Source organism: Puma concolor, chromosome F2 (genome assembly GCF_028749965.1).
Source record: "Puma concolor isolate L17-30 chromosome F2, mPumCon1.1.hap2, whole genome shotgun sequence".
NCBI classification, from domain to species: domain Eukaryota; kingdom Metazoa; phylum Chordata; class Mammalia; order Carnivora; family Felidae; genus Puma; species Puma concolor.
Window position 1 is genome coordinate 20504628 of NC_141684.1, and position 13886 is coordinate 20518513.

A 13886-nucleotide genomic window follows, 5' to 3' on the forward strand; every position below is an offset into this window, starting at 1 on the left:
AACCACAGCAATTCTCCTCTATGCTACTGCTAACAGAGGCTACCCATCCTTTGCATGGCATTCCAGGCCCTTTATGCTCTAACCTGTCTTTCCCATCTTTGTCTCCTGCCACTAAGCCCCTCACATTTTATATTAAAGAAAAAAAATCCATAGTCCAAAGACAAAGCACTTTCACATTTGAGTGGCCTCACATATGCTGGCCGAGAATGTCATTCCCTCCCCATGAGTATTTGAAAAACCTCCACTCATAGCTCATCTTGAAGAGGACAACACCCCAAAGTCTTTCCTGAGTCCCACCCATGCTCAGGTACACTGTCCCCTGGGCAAGCTCCCTGTATGGATATGTTATACTGATGTAATTGTATTGTAAATGTCCTGGCTTCCACACCAACTGCACGATGAGACCTTCTTGGCAGCCAGCCGCCTTATAGGCCTCTGCATCCTAAGCCATTCATCCATCAACATAATGATCCCTTCCTAACTGTCAGTCAGGCACTGGGCTGGACTTGGTGACCCAAAAGCTGAGGCCGTACACCTGTTCTGAAGAAACCTATAGGCAAGTAGGAATCAGCACCTCCTCCCTCCCCCACCCCGCCCACCATATACATGGAAGTGATTTCATAGAAACACGTCTGTCTGGCAGGCAGAAGGCTCTCCCATATTTGTTTAGTAAAAAAAGCTCCAAGTTTCCAAGAATAGCTAGAGCTCCCCATATTAACAAACAGTAATCCCATGTATCTCGCTTAAGTGTGTAGATAATATCCAAATTGCACAAGTCGCTAAAAGTCAAAACCACAAGTTTAATTCAAGTTTCTCCACAAAGGCCAAGTCATACAATTCACTACCACTTTGAAAAATATTTTTGAAAGCATAATGAATTATCACTTGAGTATGATAACTAAAGCACCAATCATTACATTTACAGTTGTGGTTTCTGGTATACCTGAAGTCCTGATTTCAAATTAAAAAAAAATAACAATAAACAAATTAACAATCAACCCACAAAGTTTTATGAAATAAATCTAAGTCATGAATATTAATGTACATTAAAAAATTTAACCACAAACTGATTAGTTGTTACAAAAGAAATAATGTTCCTGGTAAAAAGATTCTCTACTCTTTCATACTGTCTACTAAATATCCGAAGGTGATAAGATCTTCAAATTGTTTCCTTTTTTCTCAGCATCCTCTTCCTGGTAACCTTTTCTTACTCTCCCACCACAAATAACTTACATTACTTTAAATACTATATAAGAAATATACATCACTAATAAATATCTATTCATTCAACCAGGGTAATAAAGAACCTGTTTATTAGGGGCAGGCAGACTCAGATATTGAAGCATAAATATATGCTACAGGGATTATGATAAATTTGACACTCTGAAGAAGGGCTATATGATCCCCCAGAATTAGGCATAACATTTAATAAACCCAGACTGGATCTCAAACTAGTTGACCTCAAATCTACTGCCAGGTACTGCAGAAGAATACTCGGGGAAAAAAGACAAAAAGGCGAGGTTCTGTATCCTGGAGCTCTAGATTAGGGAGAAACAGACACCATCAAAGCTGATTCCGGAGCAGATTGTGGCGAGTGCTATAAAAAGAGCTCCATGCAGTGTGCTCTGAGAGGCTGAGAGAGGAGAGAAGAAATCTAACGGGAGGCATGGAGAAAGAGAGGCAGGGAGGCGGGTTTTGAAGCAGGCTTACAGAGCAGACCAGGGCTCTGACAGCAGATGCTGATGTGAAACAGTACAGATAAACCGTTCTTACTCAAAATCAGAGCCCTTCCAACACCTCAAAGGCTTGGGAAGGAAACCAAGCACTTACATGGAAAGAGAACAGATTCGCCTCCTCATTCGCGGTGTGCGTTGTGTGGGAAGGGGGCAGGAGAGGGAGGAAGGTGTGCGAATGCCCCTCCCCCACGTAAACATACTCCACATCCCGGGCTTGAAAAGTCTGTGAAATCCAGATTTAAGTCCTGCTCACCACGGTAGCTTTGGGAGATACTGGAGGGACGGGTCAGAGAACGTAATTAAGCTCACTACAGAGTTCCACCTTCCTCACTGCACAGACTCACGTTGGCATATAGGTCACTAGGGCTCTGACACAGTTTTTTCTTCCTCACTTCATGACTTCCTTCTGCCAAAAGCTTCCCCTTCTCCTGAGCTTCCCAACCTGGCTGCAACTGTAACGACTGATCTTTTAATAATATTACCAATGCTCACTACACTCACCTCTTCTAATCCTGGGTGTTACTAAGCTGAGAGCATTTACCAGCCATATTGTAAATATTAGCATCCCTGTTTAGTAGAAGTGACTCTGGAGAGAGCCTTGATTGTAGAGGTGAAAAGCAGAGTCAAAAATGGTTAAAATCTGAGGGAGAACAGTTGATAAAGTATCGTAGCAACTGCACAGCACACACACTGTGAAGAAGGATGGGGTGCTGTGTCCGCCCACGTTTTCTCTTCTTGGATCTGAATCCACATTCTGACCTCTTGTCTATCACTGCCTTGCATCACTCTAGTGTCCTGAAAAGTCTGATAATTACACACAAAACTCCCCAGTGCACCACATTTTGACATTTCTTTCAGGAACAAAGCTGGGGCACATGACTCTGTACCTCAAGCTCTAACAAAAAGACAACCAGACTTCCAGGTATGTTGCAAAGGCAAACATTTCCTAGAAGTAGGTGTCAGCCTTCCCCTGTGTCTCAGTTTCCCCTTCCCTTCTGCACTCAAATTCAGGGGTCCCTGGCAGCCACCTGGAGTGTTCATGTCTGTGTCGAGTTGCAGTTGTTAAACTGCTACACATCCCTGAAACCACAGATCTCCTTTGTGGCTTCCCATGTGTTGACCACTTCAGCTTGGCTCCTGCAGCCCACGAGGGTGTGACTCGATTGAAGCCTTCCCATAAGAAAGTCGCGGACGTTTTCATCCGCTCATCACACTGAACTGAGCCCTCCGAGTTGGACTTGAAACGTGTTTTCACCAGAAACCGTGGATGGGTGAAAACCCATAACCCCGCAGGAAAACAGGGTGTTGTGCCAGAAACAACTCTGGCCATCCTGGCTGTGCAATGACACACTTCACGACTTGTCTCCTATTTGGATGGTTTCGTGTCTCGAAAGGATTCATTTTGTAAATAGCCTATGTCTTTTCAAATGTCACTTATTTCCTAATAGCATGCTTTTAAACATTCCCTCCAACATCTTAGCTGGCAGTTTTCAAACCAATCTGACACCTTCACCTTAGTGCACTCTTATTATTGCACTAAGTAAACAGGCCAGTCCCTACTCTGACCTATTTTTAGTCAATGTTTGGAATGAGAACAGGGAAAGGTAAGTGAATCTGAAGGTAGGAAGGACTGGTTAGACTACCCCTAAGGAGAAATATTTAATTGTTTGGAACTTTCTGTATATAACAGAAAGTTTCCAATTTTGCTGCAATTTATATATTGAGCATTTCAGGGGCGCCTGGGTGGCTCAGTCGGTTAAGCGCCGACTTCGGCTCAGGTCATGATCTCGTGGTTTGTGAGTTCCAGCCCTGCATCGGGTTCTATGCTGACAGCTCAGAGCCTGGAGCCTCCTTCGGATTCTGTGTCTCCCTCTCTCTCTCTCTCTGCTCCTTCCCCACTCGTGCTCTGTCTCTCTCTCTCAAAAATAAACATTAAAAAAATTTATATATTGAGCATTTCATCACTGTAGCAGTGAGAATGAACCCACCAGCAAGCCTAGAGGGAAAAAAAAATGGTCTCTTAGTCTGGTTTTATAGAGTCAGTTTGACTAAGAGGTTGAAGCTAATGAGGATAAAAGAAATACTAGCCAGCATTTATTGAATGCGTATGTTCCAAGAACTGCTCTAAGGGTTTTATTTGTGCCAACTTAATCCTCACAAACACTCAGAGATAATTACTATTATTACTCCCATTTTACAGATAAGTTGAAGCAGATAGCCATTAATAATTTGCCCTAAGTTACACAGTTAATAAATGTTAGAATGAGACTCGAACTGACACCTGGCTTCCAGAGCCTATGCTCTCGATACTATGCTATTGTGTCTCCCCCAAAGGGTTTCTATCCTTTTGCTGTGGAGTCGCTTGGTGGATGTGGGAGTGCTGACTCCCTAAAGTCATATCCAGCTGGGTAAAGTGCACGTGCAGTTTTCTGAGGACACAACTTTCATCAGGATCACAAAGGAGTTTGTGCCCTCCAAAAGTTCAGAATATCAGGGCACTTGGCTGGCTCAGTCAGTTAAGGGTCCGACTCTTGACTTCAGCTCAGGTCATGATCTCACAGTTTCATGGATTCAAGCCCTGTGTCAAGCTCCACGCCATGAGCTTGAATTTCTCTCTCTCTCCCTCTCTCTTGGCCCTACCCCACTCATGCTCCCTCACTGTCTCTCTCAAAATAAATAAATAAACTTGGTTTAAACATGGTTAAAGAGTGTTTAGTATGTTGGGACTATTTATAGTCTAATGAATAGATGACCTACAGTTAGCTCTTTATACATAACCTGTCTTCCAAGATTTTTTTTTTTTTTTAACTGGGAACATACTTTGGTCAGCAGATAGATGTGCTTGCAAGGCAGCCCAGAAGTATATAAATTCGTTCACCGTGGGACTGTAGTCAACTCCAAGCTCACCTTCTTCCCGGCACTGCTGCTTCCCCAGCCACCCTCACCTGGCACTCCGGGCTCTGGTCTCTTACCCCCTGCACACGAGTCCATCACACTGGTTCATGCTTCTGCCTAGCATGCTGCCATCAAAGTTTTCTCTGGATAACTAAACTCTGGCAGCACGTCTTCCACACAGACTTCCCTGGCTGGATGCCACCACCTGGTCCTTCCGTGGTTACTGATAGGTGTATCCTCTGTAGCACTGACATCTACTGGTTTGAAATCATGGGTTCATATGGCTGTTTGCCCACTGGATTGTGAAGTCAGAGTCGGCAGCATTGCCTTAAATATCTCTGTACGCTCAGAACCCAGGACAGCTTTCTACAGGAGACATTCAACTGCATTCTCCCTGAAAGAAACGGAAACCAACCGGTATGTGTAATGAATGGTTCTAGAAGAAAATGATCCAGAAGTGCAGCTTGAGATGCTAAGAACACACTGCTGTCTGGAGCCTAGCTCATTCGCTGGTACATGGTGGGTGTTCAAAAATCGGCATGAAGTCTAGTGAGGCAGGAACATGTACTTCTCAATTTTTAAGTTATTATTGGCAACACCCACCCAGATCTTGTACTAGCAAGATCTCAGGAGGCGGGGATGGAAAGTTATGGGGAAGGTGGCAGCTTTTGCCAGTCTAGCTCATGACACTCCATTTTTACTCTTCTTCGAGCCTCAAATGTGTTCAATTCACCTATTCTCCTGCAATTGTGACTGGAACTCTTGACCAGGGTGGTGTTTATCTTGTGCCTTACCCGACCCCCTCCTGAGCCCTCCATCAATCCCCATCTGTTCTCTCACCATGCGGACATCCATCCAAACTGGTCCTGGCCCCGGACTAGCCCTGGTGCAGTTCTGATTCAGAGCTACAAGCTGGCAAGGTGTTTTTGTTTTAAATCAGAGAAAGGAGAACAAGACAAGTTCTGGGAAGCAATGGGAAATAGCATATACGGAAGGGGCCTAGGTACAAAACACACTAATGCAAAGGAAGTTTTACTTTTTAGATTCGCATTTGAAAATTTCAAAAATATGTTTGAGGATGCTGGGAAGCATTTGTTACTACAGGCCTTTCCTCCCCATCTGCCCCAAATTTCCATTTCAATTTCTTAAGTAGCTGAGGCTACTTAAGGTCCTAAAATGGAAAGCGCATCTTTATAGGGGAGAAATAAATTCTGGCCCCTTTTTATTCTTACTTATAACTGCCCTTGATTTTTTTTTTTTTAAATCCTCTTTTCCTGTTTGCAGGTAACTAGTTATCACCTAGGTTAAAAACGTTCATGCAGGTCAATGCCTTGATGTCAGCAAGGACCACACAGATCATTCATGCCTCTTTTCTTGCTTTTTACCTCCCTCCTTCTGAAAGCCATTATACAAAAGTTAAGAACGTCACATATGAAAGGACATGGCCCCTTTCATGTTAGAGAGGACACAGGAAATTCAGGTCAGACTGCAGATTCCTGGAGAAGAACCATGATGTTTTAAGAGTTGCTCAGGACATCTACCTCAAAGCTGCCCTTGTCCACTCCAGCCAGTTTCTCTAGAATATCTTCACACACCGTCCAGACCGTCCTCCAGATCAGATAGCATGGGTCAGGTGCTGCGCATGCACAATACTGTGTATGACAGCCCAGTCCCTGTCCTTGTCATTACGCAGTCTTTTCTATGCGGACACATCCACGCAGACATGCCACGGCCACGGCTCCTACCACCACGTCCAACATTTCTGTAGGGCTCTGCAAAACCAATCTCCTGTCCTTGACCTTTTCCTCTGGAGCTCCAGGTGAAGAGTTTCAGGAAACTGATGTAACTTTTTCTGAGCTGTAGTTCTTCCTATTTTGTAAGGGGCTGCTAGTCAGGGCGAAGCAAGTGCCGAAAATAATCTTTGGCAAGGGCATCAGTTCCTTTTCTCTTATGCAGTTTTAAGGACTCTTTTCACACGGCTGGAGATTTCTAACCCAGAGGAAAAAGGAAAATCCTACTTAGAGAATTAAAACCCCCACAGAGAAGGAAACATACCCACAGAGAGCCCCTCTTCACCGCTGCAAACACACAATGTCCCTGTGCAACTCAAATCTATTTTCTGGGCGAGAAAAGACAACCCTACACATCTGACTGTTTATATGTTAGTATAATGTCAAAACTTCGGGTTGACAATAACCTGAAATCTCTTCCACAGGTTTCTCTGTGCACGCCCGCTCCAGAGCCCCTACCCTCCCACCATCCTCTAACTTTTGTGCTCCTGCTGTAATTCCTCTGAGTTACATCTTATATTTAAGTTTACCGTAGTTTCACTTCAGAACATGTCAAACTTTACATACTTGGTTGACCTTCTAAAGGTCAGATCTCTCTTCTTCTGTACTTCTGTCATTTGTCATTGTCATTATCCCTCATTCAAACCACTGACATAAGTCCCTTAATTGATCTGCCTTCAGCCTCTGTTTTATCAGCAAACTTCACCGCTTAAAGATTTTTTTGAATGTTTGTTTATTTTTGAGATGGGGTGGGGAATGAGTGGGGGAGGGGCAGAGAGAAAGGGGAACAGAGGATCTGAAGCTGGCTTTGTGCTGATGACAGACAGCCCCATGCAGGGCTCAAACTCAAGGACCACGAGATCATGATCTGAGCTGAAGTCGGACGTTTGACTGGACCAAGCCACACAGGTGCCCGTACTCAAAGATTTCTAAAACACAAGTACGATCACATTTGCCCCTGGACTTCAGCAGCTCCCCCATGTGATGCCTGGTCCAGTCAGTTCTCAGCAAATCACAACTCGGGCCTTTTCTGCTCTTTCTCCTTCTTCTGCCACCTTCCCATGAGTCATGTAAAAAAAATAAAAAACCAGAGGCACCAGGTGGCTCAGTCGGTTGGGCATCCGACTCTGACTTTGGCTCAGGTCATGATCTCGTGATTCATGGGTTCGAGCCCCGCATTGGGTTCTGTGCTGACAGCTCAGAGCCTGGAGGCTGCCTCAGATTCTGTGTCTCCTTCTCTTTCTCTCTGCTGCTCCCTTGCTGTCTCTCTCTCAAAAATAAACATTAAAAAAAAATTAGAAAAAATAAAAAACGAAAACAAAAACAAAAACAGTTGCTGGAACCTTCGTGCCATGGTCTGTCTTGTCTCTAGCGTTTACACATGCCCTTGTTTCTACCTGGAATTCTCTTTCCCACTTTTCTTGTCTACTGAATGTCTACTCATCACTTAAGACTAAACTCCTGTGTCACCATCTCATGCGAGCTGCCTGGCTCAGACTCCCCAGTGGCCAGATGTGCTTTACCCCGTTTTTCAATAGTACTTTTCATGACCAATTTTATCACTTCAGACACTGGAATTCTTTCTTGACTGTATACTTCACTATACACGAATTTAAGGGCAGGAGCTATGTTAATTATCCTATTCCCAGGGCATAAAATAAGGCCTGATGCATAGCAGATTCTTAATTATTTGTTGGATGAGTGAAAGTTATTGGGACATCCACACCACTGCAGGTCAGAGCATGTGAATAGGAGTCCTAGAATATCTCCCATAAAGAAAAACGCTAGTGAATATCTTGGGGAATGTGGATAGTTTCCCAAACACCGAAACCATGCAATGCACTGAATTCAACATATTGACCTTTCTTCTTTTCCATGTTTAACTGTAACATCTGATCTACCTTGCGGATTATACAAGGTAAGCTCACTGAGGACAGGGACCTCAAGTATCTTGTTCGGCCCCATAGGACAGATGCTCTGACGTTCATTTTCTTATAAACAGACCTGCCTGGAAAACACTTTAGCTGTAGCTCACTCTCCATATTTACCTCGTCCCTGAATGGCAGTTATTTTTATGCAGATCATCTCAACTAGGTTAGATGTTTTTTCAGGTGAGGAAGGGTCTACCATTTTTTTCCCCCCAGACGAGTGTCTTGCACTCAGTAGGTATTCAATCAGTACCTGACAAAAGACTTAGAAAACACTAAACCAGGAAACACTGAGAGAATTTGAAAATGTAACTTTGAAGGTGATGTTTTCCATCCTAAACTAAAAGACTTAGCATTGCAAAAATAACTTAGTATTACACTCTTCAAGGCAAGCATGCATTGGTAAGTATAGCTCAGGGCAAAAACATAGGAGCTGACAACCTAAATATCTGGGAGTGGACCACATTTGTCTCAAAAAACCATGCCACGTCTATGTGTTGCAATATTCTCCACCTATGAAGCCAGTGCTATAAATTGCCTTACCTGGTGCCATTAGGCAGGCACTGTTTGCATCTTTTGAATTATCTCTCAATAAACGGCTTACACTTGAGAGATTATGCATGGATATAATAAGAGGGAATGAAAATGAATTCTTAATGTAAAATTTGAGAAAATTTATTATTGAAGTACGGTTGACACACAGCGTTCTATTAGTTTCAGTGTATAACACAGTGACTTGACAATTCTATACATTACTGAGTACTCACCACAGTAAGTATAGGCACCATCTGTGACACTGAATTTTCTGAGCAAAGTTTCCAGTTAGTGTGAGAAGTGAACTCCAAGATCACGGTTTCATTAGTTTAGTCAGCTGCTGATAGCCCAGCCCACTTGTCAATTGCTGTTTTCCCACATCAAGCTTTAGATGGCAACAAGACGCAACAAGAAAACTCACCAAGACAAATGCATTTGAACAGAAGGCCAAAATTGAGAAGGAGTTTGGGGATATCCAGAAACATTGGAAGAGGCCCCCAGAAAGGAGATTACCTGGAGTTTAGAACTGCTCCTAGCAAACTGTCACATTTCATTCACAGGCAGAGGAATTTCTGAGGAGGAGCCATGGGAGACTGAACACTTTAAAGCAACAAGAAAACTTGAAGAGATAAGGGGAACAGTCTGGATACTTCTTTGGGCCTGGGTCCCTATTAGAATGGGGAGGGGTAGAAGCTCTGGCTTTGCATGAGGGCTGTCTTGTCCACAGAGCCCTGGTAAAGGCCGCCCTCAGGGGTTCCCAGCCATGTGTTCACTAGACCCTCTGGGGAGCTTTTAGAAGAACCTAGCCGACTCAGGGCGCTCCCCCAGAGATTCTTACTTAATTAGTCTGGGCCAGCCACCGTATTTTTAAAAGCTGCCCAAGTAATTAAGTACAGCAGAGTTGAGAACTAACTCCTGGGCTAGATAAAGAGATATGGGGGCAGGGGAGAGAAAATAAATCACATCCACTTTTTTCCCACAGAATTAGGCAGTGTTTCCAAAAGTATGACAAGACCACAGATGGCCCTTGGCACAGTATTTGATGTGATGGCACGTGTTTGAGCCTTCTTTGCGTATATATGTATACAGGTCCCTATATACATACATGTATCCTTACATATCTTTACATGTATGCATACATGTATGCAAACGCGAAAGTATATATTTGAGTAAATATTAAAAAAATATACCCAGTATATCAAATTCGAGAATTCATGTATATTGTTGCTTAGGATGAGGCTAAAGTAGGTACTGAAGTTTAGAAAGTGAATCGAAGTGAACATTCTGTAAATCCTAGAACAGGTGGAATGCAGATATGGCCAAAACTCCTAAAAGCGATATGCAAATGAGTAGAGTTTGAGGAACATGGGACTAAAGCAGCCCAGAACTTATACAAGCTTTCTACCGTTCTAAGAGTGTCTCCCCCTCCTACACACACACACACACAACGGTGCCCGGGCCCAGTGCCATCCCCTCTCTACTCTCCTCACATGGATGCCCGCGCCTCATCCCAAGCATTCAGATGCTTCTGAACTGGGCTCAGACTCAAAACCAGCCTCTTCCAGCCTCACAGTCACGATCCGATTACTGATGTCGTAGCCTGTAACTCACTTGTCTCCTTTTGCAGATTCAAATCTGAGCTAAACTTAACTTAGCACGCCTTAGCCACCTTCACACAATAGGGCACAAAACCAATGCTCACAAGGCGTTCCGGCCCCACAGGCACAAAAGCGAAACCCAAGCGACCAAATCCAGGTTATGCAAACTCAGAGGAGGTGAGAAAAGAGAGATGAAAACTCCATAGGGAACAAACAACATCAGCCTACAGGAAGGGCAGGGACTGGCTAGCACTGCACTCTGGATCTGCCGTTCTCAGGGCATGATGCAACCTGGGGTTGCCCAATTTATGTTTGCACATTCCCCCTGGTCCACAAAGAGCTCCAAAAGCTTCCAACTCCACAAAATAGCTTTAAAAAGGTTTAAAAAATCTCTAGCCCGATAAGGTGCACGGCAGGGCAGGTGACCTCACCTTCACCTAGGCCCAACAAAGTGGGCTGAGAAGTGTCGACTTGCACAGGTCGGCTAGGAAGCCAGTAGGCGCAAAGGCAGGCAGCGAGGAACTTGACAGTCACCTCTGTACCTCCCCCACCAACGCCCCAGCCACTCTCAGGCCCACTTTATTAGAAACTGCCAAGGGCACGGTTCACTTGACCTTTTTCCCTGCCCAGCCTCCAGAGCTCTGCTCCTCTCCCCAATCCAAAGGGCACTAACAATGGAAAGGGAAGGGGGTGGGTAGGCTCAGGTCTTAAGCCCGCCTTCTCTTCCTGGCACCTCCCGCCTCCGGCTTTTCACGTCGTGGCAGCCTTCAGGTCACTCAGTCATCGGCTACACCTTTGCACCACCCAACAAAATGGCAGGTTAGCAACAGGCGAGGCCCAGAGAGCCTACTCTGGCCCTAGCCAAGCGCGGCCCCTGGCCAAGCCACCGGGGGTCTTCCGCGGCGCCCCAAGCCCAAGCACCCTTCCCCTCTCAAAGACCCCAATCCTGGGCCCCGGCGCTGGGCCGTCTGCTCGCTCCCTCGGGGCCATTTCTGTCGCCAGCGGGAGAGCAGGTGCCAGCGTAACAGGTGCCAGGCGAGAGGGCCCAGATTCGGGCTGCTCTGGGCATGGAGAGGGCAGGACCCCGGGAGGGGCGCAGGTAAAGGCCACGTCGAATGTAAGGGAGCTGGGGCGCGGGCAGAGGGAGCCAGCCCCGGGAAGCAAGGATGCCGCTGCCGGTCCTCGCTCCCCGGGCGACGCGCCGAGGTTGCCCCACTTACAATCTCCAGGCAGACGAAGGCACCCGAGTAGGTCCGCAGGATGTCCGGGCCGGCGGGCAGGGTGATCCGGGGCGCCGGGAAGGACACGGCGGGGTTCGGGGGCGGCGGGACTGGCGCTCCGCCGGCCGACATGCTGCCGCTGCCGCTCTGCGTCCCTGCGCGCCGCCGCCGCCTCCCTCCGCCCGCCTCCGCCGCCCGGGCTCCCGCCGCCGCCGCCGCCGCCGCCGCTCGGGTCCGCGGGGTCCCGGCGCGCAGCGCGGGAGGGGGCGTGGCCGCGCTGTCTAGGGCCGCGCGGGGCCCCGCCCCGTCACGTGGGTCCAGGTGAGCGCGCCGAGGCCGCCTTGGCGCCCGCGCCGGTCACGTGCACAGGTGCGGCGGCCACCCGGCGCGGTCCTTCTCGCGCCCCCCTCGCCCCTCCGGGGGCCAGCGCCCTGCTCTTTGTTTCTTCTAGCTCCCCTCGTTTCCACCTGTTCTCTTCCACCTGCCCTACCCCTCCTCCTACTCACGACTTCTCTACCCTACTTTCTTCAATGTAACTGTAAGACAAGTCTTGAAATTGTGACTCGGCAGGTAAAATGAAGGTCACTAGACACACCTAAAAAGTGGAGTAGATCTGCTTTAAGTGAGACTCTAGTGGGATTTTTTTAAACACCGCTAGGGCAGTCAGATGGCTCAGCTCCAACACCTGTTGGTGGTGGATGCTGCAAAGGCTTCTTGGCGGGCCTGTGGTGTGTTCATCTGTGAAATGGGGTTAAGGATATCTACCTCCTGTCATTACCGAAATTACATTAACATGGAAAGAGCTTAGACCATGGGGAGTGCTCTTTTAATGGTAGCTTCTATGACGACTGCTATTTTTTTGAATTTTTACACATGTTCATATCGTGCTCTTGTGTACCTATGATGTTGCCCAGGCTGTATTTTCCGCATAAAACTTTAATTGATTTTATCTGTTCCAAACTTTGAATTGCTGTTGCCTTTTAAACACTTAGGTGGATTTTTTTTAAAAGGATGCTATGTATAGTTTAGATTCCCTACCCCAATTCATCCCCGTTTTATCTTTGATTTTAATGTCAACATTTTGTAAGTGAAATGAAGGATAGGAGATTAATCTTCTCAAGGATCCGCTGAAGATAAACAAAAGTACACACACCAGTATGCACAGATAGACCAAGCTGGAAAAAATATTAGCTAACATCATCAGGCATTCCCCGAATTGAATACTGATCTTGTCTGTTGGTACTAGCCTTTATGGGACTATGTATAGCTCTATGCATTGTCAGCAGCTTTAGTCATTCTACCTCTTCATTATTTTAATAAGCGAAACTCATAGGTGTGGTGGCAGGATGAGGGCAAAAACCACAAAACAGGGTGTGGGTGAAACCTTCTGTATATTCCTCCCATCTTCTCCACCTCTTCGTCATTACTTTCTGATATTTAATGTGAGCTAGTTATTTCATAGGAAATAGAAAGTTTTCTCCTCTGACTTGTTTCATTAGTGAACTCTCTCTGTGTTCAGACCCTGACAGTAGGGAATAATCTTCCTGTGTATCATATCACATTGTATTTTCTGCCTAACGTTTCTCCATAAGCACTTGAAGAACATTCAAAAGGGAGCACTTGGGTGGCTCAGTTGGTTAAGCGTCAGACTTCGGTTCAGGTCACGATTTCCAGCCTGGCATTGGGCTCTCTGCTCTCAGTGCAGAGCCTGCTTTGGATCCTGTCCGCATCTTTCTCTGCCCCACTTACAATCTCCTCTCTCTCTCTCTAAAATAAATAAACATTAAAAAAATGAAAGGAAAATTCAAAGGGAAGACCTCTTCAAAGAATTTCATTAGGGAGATGCTCAGCAACTATGATGGGCCCCCCAAATTTTAGCAAATAAACTTAAAATGACTTTGGAGTTTCCAGAAATACAAATGACCCAGAGAGCCTCAATTTCACTTATTTTAAAAATTGCCACTGAGGGGAAAACTTTTCACTGTGTCCCTTCCAGCACGTTCCTTGCTATCCCATGTATCCCTGACCATCCCTGTTTTCCCTCTCCTACCTGCTTCCACAATGATCAGTGGAATGAAAAGAATCATCCTCGAGGTTTCTTCTATTATTGTAACACACTATTTGCTTGAAAATTAATCCCTTCCTAGAATGTTTTTCCCTGCTCATGGTCGCCACCCATACCTCT

The 13886-nt window shown here is 45.9% G+C and overlaps 1 protein-coding gene across 1 annotated transcript in view; it reads right to left on the reverse strand.

Annotated features, from left to right (window-relative positions):
* MAL2 (mal, T cell differentiation protein 2) overlaps positions 1-11941 on the reverse strand; it is a 29215-nt gene extending 17274 nt beyond the window's left edge. Inside the window, exon 1 of the mRNA XM_025922880.2 lies at positions 11702-11941. Within this exon, the coding sequence (XP_025778665.1) occupies positions 11702-11833 (132 nt within the window). The 5' untranslated portion in view covers positions 11834-11941. The remainder of the gene's footprint in view (positions 1-11701) is intronic.
* Between the last annotated feature and the right edge of the window lie 1945 nt (positions 11942-13886).